At 39.7% G+C, this 21086-nt stretch overlaps 1 protein-coding gene across 4 annotated transcripts in view; it reads left to right on the top strand.

The window, feature by feature from the left end:
• Positions 1-21086, top strand: part of ST3GAL3 (ST3 beta-galactoside alpha-2,3-sialyltransferase 3) — a 234831-nt gene that overhangs the window by 196199 nt on the left and 17546 nt on the right. For all 4 annotated transcript variants that reach the window (XM_081946126.1, XM_081946127.1, XM_081946124.1 and 1 more), the window contains one exon: positions 7552-7698. In XM_081946126.1, the coding sequence (XP_081802252.1) occupies positions 7552-7698 (147 nt within the window). The remainder of the gene's footprint in view (positions 1-7551; positions 7699-21086) is intronic.

Here is a 21086-nt window from a genome sequence, read left to right as displayed (position 1 = left end):
TTTTTCCTTACATAATTTGGTTTAAGACCCAGTTTTAGTGAGTTATGAGATAACAATATCCTGTTGCCTAAGTTATTTGTTTAAACCAATTATTCATGGATATTATTGCCCTTTTTTTCTTATTCCTAGTGTTCAATCATCCCATCAACAAATACTAATATAGATAAGCATTTAATTTCACATGGACATGAACAGTTTTCACAGGCTGCTTAAATCAAATTTAAAATGGGTGATTATTAAGGTATCCAATAATATATCTCACTAGACTGATCAAAAATTCATGAGACTCTATTGAAATTATCTGGGTTCTCATTGTTTGTAGTTGTTTTTATTTACATTTCCTGATGTATTTCTTACTGAAACCAATCGGTCTGGGCAGCATAGAAAATCTACACAATAAAAACAAAATGAATAGAATAAAAAAATAAGTCTCAAAGCATAAAATAACACAATAAATAGAATAAAAAATAAGTCTCACAGAATAAAATTGACTAAAACAGTAACCTAAAAGTCCAAAAGTAAACGTAAACATTTATTTTAATAAAATTAGAAAACCTGATGTGAGTGATCCTTTCAGCTTTTAAAATTACTTTCAAATTGTTTGGTTCATTGTATTTTTGTCCATAATTGGGAATTGTAGGTTGGGCTTTTAAAAGCATTAATGACTTTCTGTCCCTCAAGCTACTTCAAGTTTGTTAACAAATTTATTGCATTAGCATTACATTTCAAGTCATGGATTTATACTTTTATCATGTTCTGGCAGCTTCCATTCCCTTGGGGATTAACCTGAGATCAGGAAGTCTCAGTGATTCATAGGACTGTCACCTTCCTGGTTGTTTTGTAGTTTAGTCCTAAGGGTGTTTTGCCCACATGTTAAGGACTTGACATTCAGTCTCTCAGAGTGCTTTCGGTGGGCAGTGGCTGATCTGTTTTCTGAGAACTGTAGATCTTTTAACTTCTGGTTTAAATAATTAAACATGTTTCTGCTATGAGTTAGGAAAACTTGTTTCTTGCAGACTAGTCCAGTGGTAGTCAACTTGGTCCCTACCGCCCACTAGTGGGCGTTCCAGCTTTCATGGTGGGCGGTAGGGGTTTGCTGTAACTCTGCTTTATAAATTTTTTAAAGTAAAGTTACTTCCCTACTTTATAAATCACCATTACTGTGGAACCGGGGGGGGGGGCGGTTAGAAAATTTTACTACTAACAGAGATACAAAAGTGGGCAGTAGGTATAAAAAGGTTGACTACCCCTGGACTAGTCTGTATTAGATTCTTTCACAGAGAACTTGTTCTCAGTTATGAAGGATTGGTTTGTTTGTTAGTTTGTTTGCCAGAGTAGATTAACGGACTATAAATAGTGGGAAGAGAGTTAGGAAAAGCTATCTCTGCCAAAGGTTTCTTCTTCTTCCTGCTTGTATTTTGATTGGAAAAACCAGTCTTCCCTAGCTCCTCCATCTAGGATTCTTCTTATAATCTTATGTTCTTATCCTGAGCGTCTCAACTTAACTTTATCCTGAACTATTAATTTTGTGAACAGTGCAACTCATCATGTAGAGTCCATTCTGTTATAGCATCCTTCAAAGGCACCCCACCAATCCCTAGCCAGTAAAATTCTCCATCATTTAATTATGCAGAATGATTAACAGGCATTGAATTCCAACTGCAGGAATCTTTGCAATCACACAGGCAAGAATACTGTAGAAATACTGGAATCATTTAGGAAATAGGAAAATACTGTGTCTCATGATAGATAGATAAATAGATAGATAGATAGATAGATAGATGATAGATAGATAGATAGATGATAGATAGATAGATAGATAGATAGATAGATAGATCGATAGATAGATAGACAGACAGACGACTGACTGATTTTATATATATATATATATATATATATATATGTATATGTATATGTATATGTATATGTATATGTATATGTATATGTATATGTATATGTATATGTATATGTATATGTATATGTATATGTATATGTTGTATTTGTACTGATAAATAAATAAAGGGAGACTAGTATAGATCTATTTCGAGTGAATTAGCTCTCATCAGCTAGCCATACCCTTACTGGGATTTGAACCCGGGCTGTATATATCTTAGGCAGGAGTCTTAGCCACTAAGCCACGGGCTCACTTCCTTATCAGTTGAGCCAGGGAAATAGGTATGTATTTGTGTGACCTTCCTCCCATATTTAGGCATACCAGGGGTTGTAACACAAATACATACATACATACATACATACATACATACATACATACATACATATAATGTTTTCATAGATTTTCACGGGTGTAGGTATGTTGGTCTTATTGTATTCGTATCTTTTCCCGTGTAAGATTGAGATTGTCTCAATCTTACACGGGAAAAGACCCGAATACAACAAGACCAGTGTGCGAGCACGCGCATACACGCATGTGCGCGTACACACACACATGTATATATTTGTTTTTGTAGATTTCGTATATATGAATGGAAGTTCTCCATTTACATTTATGCCTATATAAGATCATAAATAACATTGCTAATGAAACATTTGTCATTTAAATATTGCCACTTTATCTCAATGCATTTATACTACATTATGAGAATGTATTATTTTAAGTAAGCGTCTGCTTTTGAAATTCTTTGGGAGAGTAAAAGATGAAATAATATTTTTCTAAAATAAAAATATGATTTGTTCCTTTATGCACAGTATAATGCAGTAATTTAGATCAGGATGGAAATGTTTTGGCATCAAGAAACTACCTTTTTTCATTTAGATGGACAGGGATTGCCATCTAAATGTCAAACTAAACTTTCTGGGATTATCCACTGGAGGGATATATTATTATTTTCTTTGGTTTTGGTTTAATGACTGAATTAAACCAATGAGTTAATGAGTTTTTAGTATTGTATAGAAAAATAGCAAGAATTACAATGCTGCTTCTTGGCAGTTGCTGTCAAACATTGCTAAAACAACATCTGGAGCACTTGAGGTCCAAAAAAAGGGGAGGGAAGAAGATTACAAGGTGCAGGTGGCCCGGGGATATATACAACTCTGATTTTAAAAGTGTTTAGCAAGTGATGTCCACACCCAGTTGTATTCAAGATGGGATTTTCAAGCCATACATTTGTTAATAAATATTACTGCAATTTTTACACAATGTGCCAACTATTTGAAAAGATTATTATAAAGCTATTTTAATTTGTGTAGTAACCTTCAGAATAACCAAAGAAGGACCAAAGTACTTTGGAACATCAGCAGGAATTGTGCTTGCCACAGAATTAATGGACTATTTTGCTTCAATCATGATCTCTCCATGGCACAGTAGTTATAACTTTACAACTGCTGTTTGATGATCTGGTTTCAATATTTAATCTAATCCAATTTTATCTATAAATCAATTAACCGTTGAATCCAACTAGCATTAAGTACAATAGCAAATGTACAATTTGCTTCTGTTTGTACAAAGTTGTGATCATTATATGGTCTGGTTTTCATGAGCAATTGAGTTTATAACCCTTCTCTGTGCACAGACTATGTGTTTCCCCAAAAATACGACATGTCCTGAAACTAAGGCCATGTCACATTTTTCAGATGGACAAAAATATAAGACCCCCCCTGAAAATAAGCCCCCTGGACAACCCCCCCCCTCCGGCCAGAAAGAGCGCCGCTCACCAACCTAGCGGTATCCCGAAGGCGCCAAGCCACGGGAACTGGGGGGGCAAAGGCGCTTGTGTTGCTTGGTGCCTTCGGGATACCGCTAGGTCAGTGAGCGGCATTGTGCCCAGCTGGAGAGGGGGTTTGCCGGGCGGCTGTTCTGCTCCCCGATCGCGCGCCTCCCAGCCTCACAATGCCCTGGCCCAGCTCTCCCTGCAGAGCCAGGGCACCTCCACCTCCCTTCCACGACGTCCCTTTAGCAAGGGGTAGCAGAGAGGGGAGAAGCGAGACGGGTGTCTTAGCGCTACCAGAGACTGACAGCTCCATTGCGTTCCTTGCTATTGTGTCCAGGGAAGCCCCTAGTACAAAATACCTCATGAGTTCAACTTGTGAGGTTTTTTTACAAGGGGCTTCCCTGGACGGAAGGGCAAGGAACGCAGAGGAGCTGTCAGTCTCTGGTAGCGCTAGGACACATTGGAAAATTACTATGGATAATTCTATTTTAATTTGTATCCAATATAGTCCCAGTCATTTCCTACATCGAGATCAAAGCAAGCATAGACACAGGTTCAGATATCAAAAAATACATTTAAAAAACAATTTAAGTTAAATTTTTAAACATTATGAAATACTAAAAACAGTTAACTGGCAAAATGGGGCAAAAGCAGGTATGAACAAGAGACAATAATTTATATACTCTATTTCATTAGTTATATGTCCAAAGAGACATAATTTCCTGAGTCAGTGGAAACAATACTATGAATAATTAGCATGGCTAGCCTGAAGAGAAGTGGACTTTGGCTATTTCAGTTTTAGCCCTCTTATTTACATAATAGGGTAAAATAGAAAGTAGGGTACTAGGCAATCCTTCCTCTATTCTGTACCCTTAAAGAAACAATTTGATTGTGATACTCAACTTAGCTATTCAGACTAAAAATCAAATAATTCCTCCTTAACCTAGTATGATAGTTGAAAAACTCTGCTACCCTATTAGAATTACTGATTGCTAAACATCTGAGGAATAAGAGGAAACATCTTTGGTTTTCTTTCAAATATATTAAAGGAACTGTGCTAATGGTATATTGATGGGCTGAGACTAATTTTAATACACTAGTCCTTGCAGGAAAGATCTACCCAGCGGAAACATTCAAATACAGTACTGCCTCTCCATAGCAGTGCCAAAAATAGTATAAGTATGGTATAATACCTTAATTTATTTTAATGGCACTTTAATAGTGTTTCAAATTTTACCAACAGAAAGTCGGCATTGAAAATATTTGCTATACTGTCTTTAAAGTATTTTAGTGACAAATGTTACAGATCAGATCCCTGAATTAATATCTGCAAAGTTATTTGAAAAAGAAACATGATTGCTGGATAGTGTGTTATAAATTTGCTATTTATTTTTAAATGGGTGATTACTGAGAAAGATATCTCCGGAAGGAGATTGAACATCATAAGTGACAAGGGCCACTTATAAAACCTGTTTTATTATATAAGTAGTGTATCTACCAGTATATGTCTGTGGGGGTGGTGAGGCTGATAGTTTACATTCTGTTCCATGATTATATTTATAGTAACCATAAAGTGTTTGAGATATGAGATAGGGACTGAAATTAATTTTCAGGAAAGTGTTTATGATAACCTTTTGCTGTTAGCCAGATTTAGTTGGTTAATTTTAACAAGGCAAATTGCAATGAGTTTACTTGAAAGCTCAAAAGAAGTACTCCATTGAAGAAATTGCTTGCCATTAATATTTTCTTGAACTAGTATTATCCTATCTCCCATGTGAAATAAAAACAACTAAAATTTATAAACAAAGTAGATACATGAGAAATGTCTCTTCAGAAATGTATTTTAATTATACTGATATCTCCTGCCAGTCAAAGATAATGACATAGAAATGAACTCAATAACTTATAAAACTGGCAAGGCAATGAAGGAGCAGCAATCCTGTGCCTTCTGAAGACACAAGAAGATAAATTTGTTTAACTGAAGTCTAGAATTGTCCACCCAGTGTTAGGATCCAGTGCCTGGAATTTTCACTGTTCTGAAACAACTGATCTTTTCCTTAATGAACCCTATCTGCTTCATCTTAGACAAGATTAACTCCTAATAGGTAACATGAGGAACGGGGGTTAAAAGTAAGTATGGGTGCATGCATGCATAAAATCTTCTTGAAGTTAAGCTTGACTCCATGTGACTTCATGGAATGAAAACATCTGTGTATTTTTCTGAACGGCAAAAATTGTATGTCATAATCTCCTTCTGTTATGTTGCTTGTACTTCCCAGATTAACCTACATCTCTAATGTTTCCTGTTAGTTCCTCATCCTAGTAGTAACCAGGTTATGCATTCCTTAGGTTTTGTGATTAGCTAAAGTCAACTAGATGCTGCCATGTAGCTTGGCTAGCTTATGTATACCTCTCTGCTAAAGTTTTTTTGTGATTTGTGAACAGCAGCATTATAAGGTGATCCTGCAAGGAATAACTCCCTAATGCAGCTGGTAGCACTACAGTCTCAGCCAGTTAGGCAGTAGGAAAGGAGTCAAGCAAAAGATAGAGCTTTTCTACTTCTGTTGAGAAGAAAAATTATCCTAAATCTTATAATGCTCTTAATACCTATAGTGCCTTTCACACATACAAATTCCAGTCTCAGAACGTTCCAGCCACCATGTCCATTGTCAAGAAATTTTAGAATTGACCTCCATTGATTTGGCAGATTCCTAGGTTGGTTAAGGTTGTGTTACTAGTCAGAAAGAAGTGCAGGTAGTCCTCAATTTATAACACTTCATTTAGTAACCACTGACAGTTACAACGGAACTGATAAAAATGACTTATGACCGTTTTCACACTTACAACCATTGCAGCATCCCCATGGTCATGTGATCAAAATTTAGCTACTTAGCAACTACTTCATATTTATGACGGTTGGGATGTCCTAGGGTCACATGAATAGCTTTTGCAGCCTTCTGACAAGCAAAGTCAATGGGAAAGTCAGATTCACTTAACAACTGTGTTACTATCTTAACAAGTGCAATGATTCACTTAATAACTGTGTCTAGAAAGGTTGTAAAATGGGACAAAACTCACTCACTTAACAACATAAATTTTGGGCTCAATTGTGGTCCTAAGTCAAGGACTACCTATACCAGTAAATTGTCATTTCACATTATAGTACCACAGTTAGTTAAGCTTTGAATTACATATGTTCACATCCTTGAATATGTATAATTCATTCTTCTTGAAAATACATAAAATGATCATTTACTACAGAATGCCTAATTTAGAAATCCTGCTTTTCTAGTCTGACTGTTCTCAGTTGCTCCAAAATTGTTGTAAACCAGTCATCACTCATCAGAAATGTGATTTTTGAACTTTGACTTAGATAATTATGGAACTATTCACTGATACCTCACTTTTGTTTCTTCATTTTCAAATTTTATACTATTCAAAATGTTAAAAAACAAACTCCAAAAGAAAGAAAAAGAAAAGAAAAAGAAAAAGCAATACGAAAGCAGAACAGAACTATACAAGACTACACAAAAATGTGCATAAAAGGGAAAAACAAAACAAACATATACATAAATTATGTATTATCACTTTTTTTTCTATAGCCATTGCAGTTGATGTCTTTCCTTTTCCTCTTTCTTTCTCTGCATTCTGCATTGCATTCCTATCCCATTGTCGATCACCATGAAATCTTAACTTCATATTCTGGTACGTAATTCACTTTAGCACTGTGTTGGAATAGAGCTTTAGACTGGTTCCTCAAAATATTATCTCTAGATGTAGTAGTCTCACCGCATTTCCCACTTGGGATCTGTTCACAGATTGGCACTTAAGAAGACAAAATCTTAATTGTTTGTGTTTTGTTTCATTCCTCTTTCCTCCACAGAATATTCCTACTCTGGGAAGTGTAGCAATTACCATGGTGCTCCACAATTGTGATGAAGTAGCTGTGGCTGGATTTGGTTATGACATGAACTCTCCCAATGCACCACTACATTACTATGAGAACATCAAGATGTCTGCCATCAAAGAGGTAAGGAATTTGGGATTTAGAATTTATTGCCTTTATAACCACATTAAGCTTCATAGCTTAATCTATATTCAAATATTTTAAACACCCTTTGAATTCTAGGAGACCAAAGGATATCATATCTTCCTATTCTTCATTTGGGCCCACCAGGCATCAACTGCTTATTTTTGGAAATAGGTTGGTGGATTGTCCTTGGCTTGATCCTGCAGGCTTCTTATTATGAAACAAAATATATTATAAAATTATTGTTTTCTTTACAAAGTACACAAGCAGGTTCAGCAGTTCCTGATTCATTGTACTTCATTGTACTTCATTGTACTTCTAAGGATTCATGCAAATAACATAGTTTATTTCACATAACTGCCTGCAGGTTACGTTTCCTGAATAGCTGTGACAAAAAAGTAAGAAAAACAGCTTAAAGAATTAAGTAAGATATTTAATGAAGTTGGCTATGTTGCATTCCCTTCACTTGACTATTACTAATTCAGTTATATGTTGAATAGACTCAAATTGCTTTTAAATAATTTTTAACAGACTTTCCAAGAACAAAACTGAAGACTATAGTTTTGCGGGGATGTGAATAATTTTTATTGGAGATCCTAAACAAAGCTACACTTTTTCAAGTCCTTTGGGGAAAAGATATGACTACACATATGTATTAATCAATATGCATATATGTACATGATTTAACAATCTGAAAAATCAATGTTTTGCATAAAATAATAACCAGTCTTGCATCTGATAAAAAAAACTTACAACAGCTCTCCTTCTGTGCCAATGTTGGGGCCTCCTTGATTATTTAAGGAGCTGTCCAAGAAGAGTTGCCTAGGCCAGTACTGGCAAAAGATGAGAAGAAAATCCATCTTGACATGGGGACCACCTCAAGCTTGGATCGACACTTTCATGATAATAGCAGCAAAATAGAATTACATTTTTAGCCTTATTGCAGCTGAAAAGTAATACAATACAATAGCAAAGTTGGAAGGGACCTTGGAGGTCTTCTAGTCCAACCCCCTGCCTAGGCAGGAAACCCTATACCAGTTCAGACAAATGGCTATCCAACATCTTCTTAAAGACTTCCGGTGTTGGGGCATTCACGACACCTGGAGGCAAGTGTCTTCCAGCTATCCTTTTTACAATTACTTTTATTCTTTTAGAGAAAAATGAGTCAGAAGAATTGTGTGAGCTATTAGCAGGGCACTTTATAGATAACATTAGTGAGAGGTGCTGAGTCATGAGGTGATATCTGGGAAAAGTTTAACCTGGATTCTGAGGAAGTGGACAGAGTTCTTGGAGAAATAAAACTCTTAAGGATAAAGACATCAAGAGGCTTCAACTCTAAAGTTTACTGAACCTGCAGTGTCTATTAATGGAGGAGCAGTTCACTATAATATGAAAAGCATTATGAAAAGAAATTAAGGTCAGTCTTTTCCATGTATCTTTTATTTTCTCCTCCTGAGGTAATTTTTTTTATTATGCTAGCATTTTAGCATGAAGTATGAATTCTTCACCACCCATTCCACATAGATTTCCTTTTTATGTTACCTGCTCTTTGGGGATAAGATTCATCTTTACTTCTGAGACACAAGTTCCCTTACGTTTCACTTCTAATGTTAGGAGAACCATCTGCTTGCACATGTCCATAATTTATTTTTCAACCTTTTCCGTGTTGAACTAACTAAATGAGAGAATTGCATTTCTGTTGCTTCTTTTTAATATTAATGATTCTTAATAATTGGTAGTCATCTGAGATCTAAGTTGAAAGGTAAAAAGGATAGTAACCTGCCTTTATCATTTTCTGCTTCTCCCAGGAAAGTAAAATGAGATGCTCCAAAACCAATAGCTTACACAAATGATAAGAAAAGAGGTAAAACAAATTTCATCATTCATGACCCACAAAAAAGAGGCGCACATTTTTCCAATTGCCCTGCACTTTGGAAAATATTTGAATCCTTTGATATGAACAAACTGATAACCATAATTCTACTTTTCTTTACATGAAGAAAATACGTAAGTTACACAGTACCTACTGACAAGATGTCTCATTCCACTATTTGTTATAAACAACTATTTTTGTTTGTGCTAATTTTTTTGGATAGTAATATTTGACCAGATATGTGCAAAATTTAGAAGTATAATGGCATCAAGACAGAGAGCAGAAAATTAACCATAGCTTTGGGACACCTAATTATGAGGGAATTCTCAGGAAGGTGTATTGGTTTCTTCTATTATTTCTATTCATGGTTAATAGTTACATGTGTATTAAAACCTTAAGCAATTTAATTGGAGTTAAATATTCTACTTTTAGCAATTAGTCTTTGGGATTCACTAGGAAGACAGTGTGAAACCTAAAAGAACTGTTGGATGAACTGACTGTTCTGAATTACTTTGTCAGAAGGTTGGAGTCTAGCAAAGCCCAGCACACATAAAGCTACCTGGGTGTCCAATCTTCAGTGAATTCCTTGATGACAGCCAAGCATTAAGGGGGTTAAAAATCTTTTTGCTGTCATCTGGAGTTTTGCAGCCCAGGTATCACAGACCTGATTGCACCGAAAGCAACAAAAAAAAAGTCTATTCATGTCTTCCTAGGTAAGTAGAAGAAAATAACTGTTAGGTTATGATCAGCATAATCTTTTAGCTTTAGCTGTGAAACTAGCCAGCTTTAAACTAGTGGTGAAGACATTGGTTTACACTCTAGAGTGTGTTTTAAGTTGAGATTCCTGATAATACCAAGTCTAAATTGTTTTAAAAATAGAAGTAAACTTTGCTAAAGTCTCCCCTGCCTCTAAACAGGACTGAACCTCTTTATGTAGGAAAGGCAGCTGAGATATGTTTTGCACATAGTGATATAAGAAAACATATTACTTGGATTTTTTTTTTTGGTACAAAAAAAAGCAAAAAATAGGTCAAATGCCTTTGTAATTTAATAAATCAATGGAATAACCAAATCAAAGAAAGGGATAGTTTGCCTACATAGAACAGGTAGAACAGTGTCTTCCCAACCCCTGTTAAGCCCAAGTCCTTGTTTCAAGAAGGTGAAACAGCCCCTCCCTGAATTCTCTTTGTTTTACACAGAAAAAATAAATAGAAACTCTCTTCCTGATGTTGTTCCAAGTGTATGTGTATTTATTCATAGGAGACTCTTTGGGAATGTCCATCAACCAGCCATTCTATTGTGCTGTGTCTTAGAAGGAACAGACCTGCAGGCTACAGCGTGTGTTCCCTAACACAAGGTGTGTCATTGATTTACACGCAATGTCTGCTTGACACATCTCTGGACACCCTTTAAAAACCCAATGACTCATTTCTGGGGAATTTCTTCTGAATACACATAAAGCTAATTAACTGCATTTGTTTGCAGCTGGGTGGGGATTGCCCCTCCTGTACGAAGATGTGGGTGATACTGTATAATCTTAGTACAGAATAGAAATAAATGCCTTTTCCTGCTACTGGGTTCTATTATTTGAAGTTTGTATTATGTGGACACAGTATCTTACAGACTGCAGATGGAGAAGGAAAATTTATTAAGATTACTCATGAATAAATTTACATAATGTCCTTTCAAGTTTTTACATTCTATAATCTTCCAGGATTTGAAATGGACACCCAACATTAGAACCATCATTAAAAAGAAACACCAAAGTATGTGTTTCCTACATCAACTCAGGATGTTCAGACTGACCCAGGAGCTGGTGATACAGTTTTACAGAGGAAATACAGAGTCTGTTATTTCTACTTCTATAACTCTCTGGTTTGGTACCAAACAGCCACCAAACAGAACAGGTACAGACTCCAACAGACAGTTAGGACTGAGGAAAGAACAATTGCAACCAACCAGCCTTCCTGTATATCGTGCAGGTCAGAAGAAGGGCTAAGAAAATATCTACAGACCCCTCACATCCTGGATATAAACTGTTTCAACTCCTCTTCTCAGGACACTGCTATAGAGTATTGCATGCCAAAACAACTAGTCACAGGGACAGGTTTTTTTCCCTTCGTTGAGCATCTAACTCTCACAGTACGGTCTAACGTCTGTGTATATTTACCCATGTTGTAAGGAATATTATTCGTATTTTCTTTATTACCCACCTTTATTGGTATTATCATGATTATTATAACTCTATTGCTTTGCATGTATATTGAGAGCATCTGCATCAGAGACAGATTCCTTGTGTGTCTAATCACACTTGGCCAAATAAAAGTATCCTATCCTATCTTATCCATCAACCTCCTAGTCCTTTTTCATGAATGTAATATAGTGACATTGTGAATATTCTCTTCAGAGGTAATCATTTGTTTTTATTTATACATAGAGATATACTTAGCAATCATACTATTCCGTTTCATAATAAGTAACACTTAATAAAGCCAGAAAAAGAGTAAGAACAGTATGTAAAAAATGAAAGGCAAAATGTAAACACTGAGTCTAGTTTACACCAACACCACTCACTAAACACCTTCATAATTTTCTGTGTTGCCACCCATCTCTACTTCTACTATATCCATACACTGATTCATACACTGTCTTTTATTCTAGATGAATTTTGTATACTATCATTTAATCCAATCTAGCTTTATAAAAATCTGGTGAGAAACAAAAATGTGTTTTTAGGTGGATTCAGTTAATGTAGATTTTCCTCACTTAGTTCACATTCTTTACATTCAAAAGCAACATACATTATTGCTTTTATTCTTTACCTTTGGATAAAATTGTCAAGATGTATTACTGTGTTTCATCACATAGTCAGCCAGATGTTCAGACTGGATTTGGCATTTTTATTCATCTATCAAGTCCTTTTCAAGGACCTGGAATAGGCAAATGTTGATGCTTGATGGTGTTAGAGATATTGTCATAGGATGTAAGCTGTTCTGAGTGAACTACCTTTTGCAATTTGCTGATGGTAAATTTATCAATGCCAATGGTGTTCAAGTGGTGCTCCAGTTGTTTTGGGATTGCACCCAAAGCACCTAATTACTATTGATACTTTGTTACTATTGTTGTTATTATGTTAATATTGCTGAAGGACAGCATGAAATCTTTTATTTGTAATAAGTTAGTAATAGACAAAAGACTATATTATACTTCATTATTTGCTATTGTAGATTGCTTACATAAAAGAAGACTAACTTGCATTTCTGATATCATTTATTCAAATATTTACAATACAATACAATACAATAGCAGAGTTGGAAGGGACCTTGGAGGTCTTCTAGTCCAACCCCCTGCCTAGGCAGGAAACCCTATACCATTCCAGACAAATGGCTATCCAACATCTTCTTAAAGACTTCCAGTGTTGGGGCATTCACAACTTCTGAAGGCAAGCTGTTGCACTGATTAATTGTTCTAACTGTCAGGAAATTTGCTTCTCTCCTTGATTAATTTCCACCCATTGCTTCTTGTTCTACCCTCAGGTGCCTTGGAGAATAGTTTGACTCCCTCTTCTTTCTGGCAACCCCTGAGATATTGGAACACTGCTATCATGTCTTCCCTAGTCCTTCTTTCTATTAAACTAGACATACCCAGTTCCTGCAACCGTTCTTTATATGTTTTAGTCTCCAGTCCCCTAATCATCTTTGTTGCTCTTCTCTGCACTCTTTGTAGAGTCTCCACATCTTTTCTACATCGTGACAACCAAAACCGAATGCAGTATTCCAAGTGTGGCCTTACCAAGGCATTATAAAGTGGTATTAACTCTTCATATGATCTTGATTCTATCCCTCTGTTTATGCAGCCTAGAACTGTGTTGGCTTTTTTGGCAGCTGCTGCACACTGCTGGCTCATATTTAAGTGGTTATCCACTAGGACTCTAAGATCCCTCTCAACATAATCTATGTTTATTACATAGAGTAGTATACTATACATAGTATAGAAGTATACTGTAGTTTTGTAATATCTTCTAAAGACCTAAATAATTGTACATTATATCAGTTCTTACGAATATCTAGAAGAGTCACTGAATAATTTTCTTCTATGAAAAAAGGGAAAATATTTATTTGTAAGTCCTTTCATTTTCAAGCATAATGAACAAAGACAGATGTACAGATACATAAATATATTTATATTGATTATCATTATATAAAATACAAAAAAAGTTGAAATGATAATGACAGTATCACGTTCAGTATCAGGTTCTTCAACAAGATGCCCAATAAATGAAACTCCTTCTTGCATTAGTCACTGATACCATCATGAAAGAACTAGATATTGTAGTACAAAGCAAGAAGATTCTGCAACTACCCAGAACAAACACTAAGAAAAAGAGCAACAATGTCAGTAGTAATAAATGTATACTATACTGAAGAATATCCAAAAGGACTTTCTTCTAACTAGATGAACACAGGAATCTTCTGTAAAATAATAATGGCTGTAACATGGGAATAGTATCTCCAGTGCTTTATTTGATAGCATTTCACAGTATTTCATTATTGCAGAATCAACTGAGAGTTAATAATTTCAGCTTTCTGAGTTTGAAGGGGAAGAGGGAGAGAAGGAGACCATGTGATCCAGATGTTGAGCTTCAGCTCATCAGTTCCAGCCTACAAAACTAAGAGGAGCGATAGCAATTCTAGTCCAAGAACATCTGGTATGTGACTGATTTCCTTTCCTAGCTTCCAGAAAGTTAGCACATAATTTATGAACAATGAGCATTAAACATGTTACACTGTTTGCTAAAATATCCTTTTCAAGTTTTCATTTTCAATAGCTTAAATGGAGAGACTTAATCTCCTCCCAATGAAATTTATGTCCGCATTTGCTTGTTCTGCCACTATTATGTCAAAAGGGAGTTGAGTATCTAGTGAGGTGACTAAGAATTGTAGAATTCTTCTCAACTCAGTGACTTCCTGCTTTGAAAACTTTCTCTTAGAACCTTTTCCTCTCAACTGAGCTCTGAAAACAGACATCTGGATTACATAAATGTTTCTAGAGAAAGAGATTTTAAGATATATGTGATGAAAGTAGTTATTTTTTATTCACTGATACAATTTTTTTAATTATTTTTGAATGTATACATTGTAACAACTTTCTGCATGCACAAGTTCCTTTTGCTTTTAAAAGCGTATCCCCGTGTCCCTTTCCTTGTAATTGACACTTGATTGATTAAGTTGTCACTGTCACGTTTAGATTGGCCCAGAAGTGGCCTGCTGCTGGTTAGCACTGGTTCAGGTGAACCAGTAGTTAATATTCTGCGCAGTTCAGCGAACTGGAAAATCCCACCACTGGCTGGCCCTGCCCATTTGTTTTCCGGGATTTTTCTAACTGTTTTTTGGCCCATTTTTAGGCCAAAATGAAAATGGCCCCAAAAGAGGCTGGAGAAGAGCCCAGAAAATAGCCTGAAAATGCCCCATTATCCTCAGATAATGGCCTAAAAACAGGTGGGGATGAGGACAGCCAGTGATGGGATTAGCCCCAACTGCCTGAATCCTACTTCTGCCTTTGAGGGGAATGGATGGGAGGCAGGGCTGGGTGTGATGAGTGACATCTCCCACCCAGTCATATGACCAGCCAGCCACACCTATTCAGCCAGCAAACCAGTTGTTTAGTTATTCAAGTCCCACCACTGAATTGGCCCTTCATGAAGGTTACAAATGGCAATCATATAATAATAATAATAATAATAATTTAAATTTATTAGCCGCTCCCTTTCCGAAAAGGACTCGGGGCGGCGTACAATGGAGTAAAAAACATATAACATTTACATAAATCCATGACATACATAAGTACAAAGACACACATGTTCGGAGGAGGTTAACAGATACAATACATAGACAATTAAAAACCATTAAAATACCCTAATTACAAAACCCCATGTACAATCCAAATTCAAAATGTTAAAAAACAGACAGTCAGGAGGAGTACGGGAAGATTACGGTTGAGCCAGGCCAGATAGTTGGAAGAGGTGGGTTTTCAGTTGTACACGGAAGGAGCGGAGATCGGAAGTAATCCTGATGTCCCGGGGGAGGTCATTCCACAGGGCTGGGCCCATCACAGAGAAGGCTCTGCTCCTGGGTGTCGCCCCCCGACACTGTTTGGCGGTCGGCACCCGGAGAAGTCCCTCTCTGTGAGAGCGGATTGGTCGTAGGGATGTGTGGGGCAGGATGCGATCCTGCATGTAACTAGGCCCTGTGCCATGGAGCGCTTTAAAGATCATAATCAAGACCTTGAAACGCACTCGGAAGACCACAGGAAGCCAGTGCAGCTCGCGCAGGAGAGGTGTTACAGGGGAGAATCTAGTCCTCCCCATGATCACCCGCGCGGCCGCGTTCTGGACCAACTGTAGTCTCCGAGTGCATCTCAAAGGAAGCCCCATGTAGAGAGCATTGCAGTAGTCCAGGCGAGACGTCACCAGCGCATGGGTGACTGTGCGTAGGGCATCCCGGTCCAATAAGGGGCGCAATTGGCGCATCAGGCGAACCTGATGGAACGCCCCCCTTGCCACGGCTGTTACATGGTCATCCATGGACAGCCGGGCATCCAGGAGGACGCCCAAATTGCGCACCTGTTCCATAGGGGCTAGTTGCACGCCCCCAATGGCCAGAGATGGAAACACCTGGTTGAACCGGGGCGCCGGAAGCCACAGCCACTCCGTCTTGGAAGGGTTGAGTTTCAGTCGGTTGCCATCCATCCAGATCCGTACGGCCTCCAAACACCGGGACATCACTTCGATGGCCTCATTGGGGTGGTTTGGGGTGGAGATGTACAGCTGAGTGTCATCAGCATACAGATGATATCCCACCCCAAAACCACGGATGATCTCGCCCAGCGGTTTCATATATGTGTTGAACAGGAGAGGCGAGAGTACCGAACCCTGTGGCACTCCACATGTGAGAGGCCTCCGGGTCGATCTCTGCTCCCCTGCCAACACACGTTGCGTCCGGTCAGTGAGGTAGGAGCCAAACCACCGTAACACGGTGCCCCTGACTCCCAACCCCTCCAGCCGGTGCAACAGGATACCATGGTCGATGGTATCGAAAGCCGCCGAGAGGTCTAATAGGACCAGGATAGAGGAACAACCCCTATCTCTGGCCCGCCAGAGATCATCCACCAATGCGACCAAGGCCGTCTCCGTGCTGTGCCCGGGTCGGAAGCCGGACTGGCGCGGGTCTAGATAATCATTTTCCTCCAGGTGGCGTGGGAACTGCTGTGCCACCACACTCTCTACAACCTTCGCTAAAAAAGGAAGGTTGGAGACTGGACGGTAATTGACTAGGTCCGTCGGGTCCAGGGAAGACTTCTTGAGCAGGGGTCTCACCACCGCCTCTTTCAAGGCGGCTGGTAGAGACCCCTCACCCAACGAAGTGTTCACTAGGACCAGGAGCCAGTCACGTGTAACCTCCCAGGATGCCAGTACAAGCCAGGAGGGACACGGGTCCAATAAACATGTGGTGGGTCGCAGACGTCCACGCAACCTGTCCAAATCCTCGATGGCAACCGAATCAAACTCCTCCCAAAGCGGACCCTCAAGACTCGCCACGGGCGTCTCTACTGAACCACTGAAGGGGGTCCATCCCATCCGGATTTGAGCGACTTTGTCATGTAGATATTTCCCAAACTCCTCTGCTCTACCCTGTAAAGGGGCTTCCCGCGGCCTCTCAAACAAGAGGGAACGAGTCACCCGAAACAAGGCGGCAGGGCGGTTATCTGCAGACGCAATAAGGGCGGCGCAATGTTGACGTTTGGCCGCTCTTAATGCCACAAGGTACGTCCTCAAGTAGGCTCGTGCCTGTGCTCGGTCAAATTCGGAACGAGAGGATCTCCAACGACTCTCTAGGCGTCTCCTTTGGCGTTTCATCACCCTTAGCTCCTCGGTAAACCAGGGAGCCAGGGTGGTTCGTCGCCGCAGGAGAGGCCGCAAAGGCGCCACCCGGTCCAGGGCCCCGGTAGTCGCACTATTCCATGCGTCTACCAGGTCCTCCACTCGGGGGCGGGTCAAATCCACAGGAGGTGGCCCAAGCTCCGTCTGGAACCTATCTGGTTCCAACAGGCGCTTGGGGCGGAACCATCTAATACCTTCCGGTTCCGCCTCCTCGCGGTGTGGGGTAGCACCAGGGAAGTCCAGCCGGAGAAGATAGTGATCCGACCATGACAGGGGAGTAATGGCTAGGTCCCCTATTCCCTGATCACTCATCCACCGGCCTGAGACAAAAACAAGGTCCAGCGTGTGGCCTCCCTCGTGAGTAGGGCCCTGAATTAACTGGGTCAGGTCCATGGCTGTCATGGAAGCCATGAACTCCCGAACCCCCTCAGACGCTTCTCCCATCGACGGCAGATTGAAATCCCCCATCACTATAAGGTTGGGGGTCTCAATCGCCACCGATGAGATCAGCTCAAGGAGTTCAGGCAGGGCCGCTGATGTATAGCGAGGAGCCAGGTGACCTTGGGATGCTCTAACTCTCATTAGTACAAGCTGGTTGCTAAGTGTCTAGATCCTGATGTATTGTGGCTGTAGGACTGCAAGAAACACCTGAGCTGCAGTGCAAAGCCAGCCACCTTATCCCAGCACCATGGCACAAACTCGGGGCACCCCAGAAAACTACAGCCACTGTAGCCCAGCACTGTAGTATGAAGCCGCAGCCACCCAAACCAGAGATGGGTTGCTCCCAGTTCAGTCCAGGTCAGATGAAACGCTAGTAGCGGCGGTGGGAGGCTCCACCCAACCGCCCGTTCTGCACATAATAATAATAATAATAATAATAATAATAATAATAATAATAATAATAATAATAATAATAATAAATATTTATTTCTTAGCCGCACCCTCTCCCGAAGGACTCGGGGCGGCGTACAATGAAACATATGAAATAAATATGTGGACAAAACAAACATATAGCAGACACATATACCGAGACATACACAAGGAGGAGGTCGGCTGATAAATAAAACAATTAAAATACAGTATTTAAAAACCCCTAGATAATTAAATATAATTAAAATACCCAGTAAAAACCCGTCAGGAGCGATATGGTTAGATCAAAGTTGAGCCAGGCCAGCTGCTTGGAATAGGTGGGTCTTAAGCTTAATACGAAAGGAGCGGAGGTTAGAGGTATTCCTAATATCCGGAGGGAGGTCATTCCACATGCATAGAAGCATTGTTTGTGCGTGCATGAACAAGCAAACCGGTAGTAAAAAATTAGAAGCCCACCACTGATCCAAACATAGTCCCACGGTGCAAAGCAGCAGTCCCAATCACCCTTGCTGACCTGCACTTTGAAGCCTCTGCTACTCTGTAGTCCACCAACCCAGATGATCTATGCTGTCTTCTTGAGGCCTCCCTGACATGGGTCTTCTTGAGGCAGCTGTTGCCATACAAGACCTTCTTCTTGAAATCTTGTGAGGAAAGTGCCACTTGCTACTTGAAATGATGGCCTCTTGAAGGGCCAGGCCAGGCATACTTGGAGCAAGAAGACAGTGAAGCTCAAGCTGGGGGTACTATAGCACAGGAAGTAGGGCCTTGGAGCACAGTGTGCCATAAAAACAGAATTGGGGGCAGAAAGCCTGATGGGAAAAATGAAGTTCCCGGCAGTTGTAAATGCAGATGGGATGCCAAGCATCCAAATTTGGAACAGATGACTCTTGGGGCACTATACAGCTAAGACTTTGGATTGGGTGAAAGTACCGTTCATTCAGCACTGCAGTAATTCTGAACAGTCACTGAATGAATTGTCAGAATTTCAGAAATATGTCATAAACAAACACTTAGTAGAGTATCCATGAAGGACTTGAAAAAAATGTTTCAGATTTGTTTGGAACTGTTTTCCTGTTATATTTGAGTTTGAAGAAAGATAGAAAAAACATTGCTGCTTTTGACTTCTATGTGAAGACTCCTGAAAAGGCCATGGATAGACAAGAAAACAAACAAATGGGTCATAGAAATAAATCAATTCTTGGCGATCACTTCCTCTTCCTGCAGGCGACGGACGCGCTGTCCACTGCTCGTCTCTTCGGTGGGCTCTGTAAGGAGCACAGGGGGCCTTGGAGGGGTCTCCTGCTGCAGGGCGGCTCGCTGAAACCCCCCGGACTCAGCGGAAGCCGGCGGAGGTGTTTTTTCAGCCTCGCCCCAGGAGCAGGGGAGCGGGGGGGGCATGGTACAGCTTCGGGCTGTCCGCCCTTTCACCGAATGGGCTCCGGGAGGAAGGAATTAATACAAGGAAGAGCAGCTGAATGCTGGTGGTGGGGGAGCCATCATGATCTCCTTAACTCTCATTAAAGGATAAACTGCAGACTATTGTAAGTTCGTGTTCAACTTATTTGAAACTGAAGATTAGAGGGGGGTGTTTCTTCTCTTTACCCCCCCCTCAGATTAAGCGGCATTTGAACTAGCTCTCTCTATATTGGAATGGAGAGAGAATAAAGGCTGACTTGTCACTTCAACTAACTATGTGAGAAAGATTGCTATCACAATTGCAAGAGATGATTGCTGAGCTGTTCTTTTTTTAAAAAACTTTATGGAGATCTCTGTTTTTCTCCCTGTGAAAGGAGGAGCCAAGATGACTCCCTTCCATCTTTGTTTTTGCACTTACAAATGAAGTCTGCCTTTTGAACTACCTTCGGAAAAAAAATCCCTCTGGTACTGTTTTATTACCCTCTCTGAGGGAAACCTGGACCTCTCCTACTACATGGTCTTCCTGGACTTTGATTATTTGACTTTCCCCTTTCTGCTGTGCCTCGGTGCCTTGGAACTGTGAAGGAGAATTAACCTTTCCTGTTTGGATTTGCCTGTCTCCTTGGATCGGCGCAGCTGCGTACTCCGCTGACACCATTTTCTTTGTAAAAGACTTATACCATCTCTAAACTCAGACAAATGGGGCCTAAGAAACCATCAACGGGCAAGTCATTTTCGGCTCCTGTGTTTGCCACCTCCATTCCAAGCCTGCAGCAAATGAAAATTACTTCATTGCTACAACAAGAAGGGTCTGAAGAGAGCTCAAAAGAACTATCTGTTACCCAAATGTTTCAAGAAATAATGAGGGGTCAAAATGAGTTGAAAAAAGAGGTGACAGATCTCAAAGATGAACTCAGAGATGTTAAATATCATATTTCAGAAAACAAACAGAGAATTGTGGTGTTGGAGGATGCAGCGGCTGGGCTGGGAGAGGAGGTTAAGGCAATCCGGAAGGGAAATGTAGACCTGGAAAACTTTATGGCAAAAATAGAATTTGAAAGAATGTCCTTTTTTCTCAGATTCCAGAACCTACCAGAGACAGAAAATGAAGACCTTAAGGATATTATGAGTGCAATTTTAGCAGAATACATTAAGAGAAATAAAGAGCAGTTGTGGTGGGACATGGATCTGGTTTACAGGATTAATTCAGCATATGCTAGAAGCCATAATGTTCCAAGGGAGGTACATGTCAAATTTCTCAGGAGGACCACAAGGGATGAGGTGCTAGGG

This window comes from Natrix helvetica (genome assembly GCF_964273705.1).
Source record: "Natrix helvetica genome assembly, chromosome: 3".
Classification (NCBI taxonomy): Eukaryota; Metazoa; Chordata; class Lepidosauria; order Squamata; family Natricidae; genus Natrix; species Natrix helvetica.
This window is presented reverse-complemented; position numbering and strand designations above follow the sequence as displayed.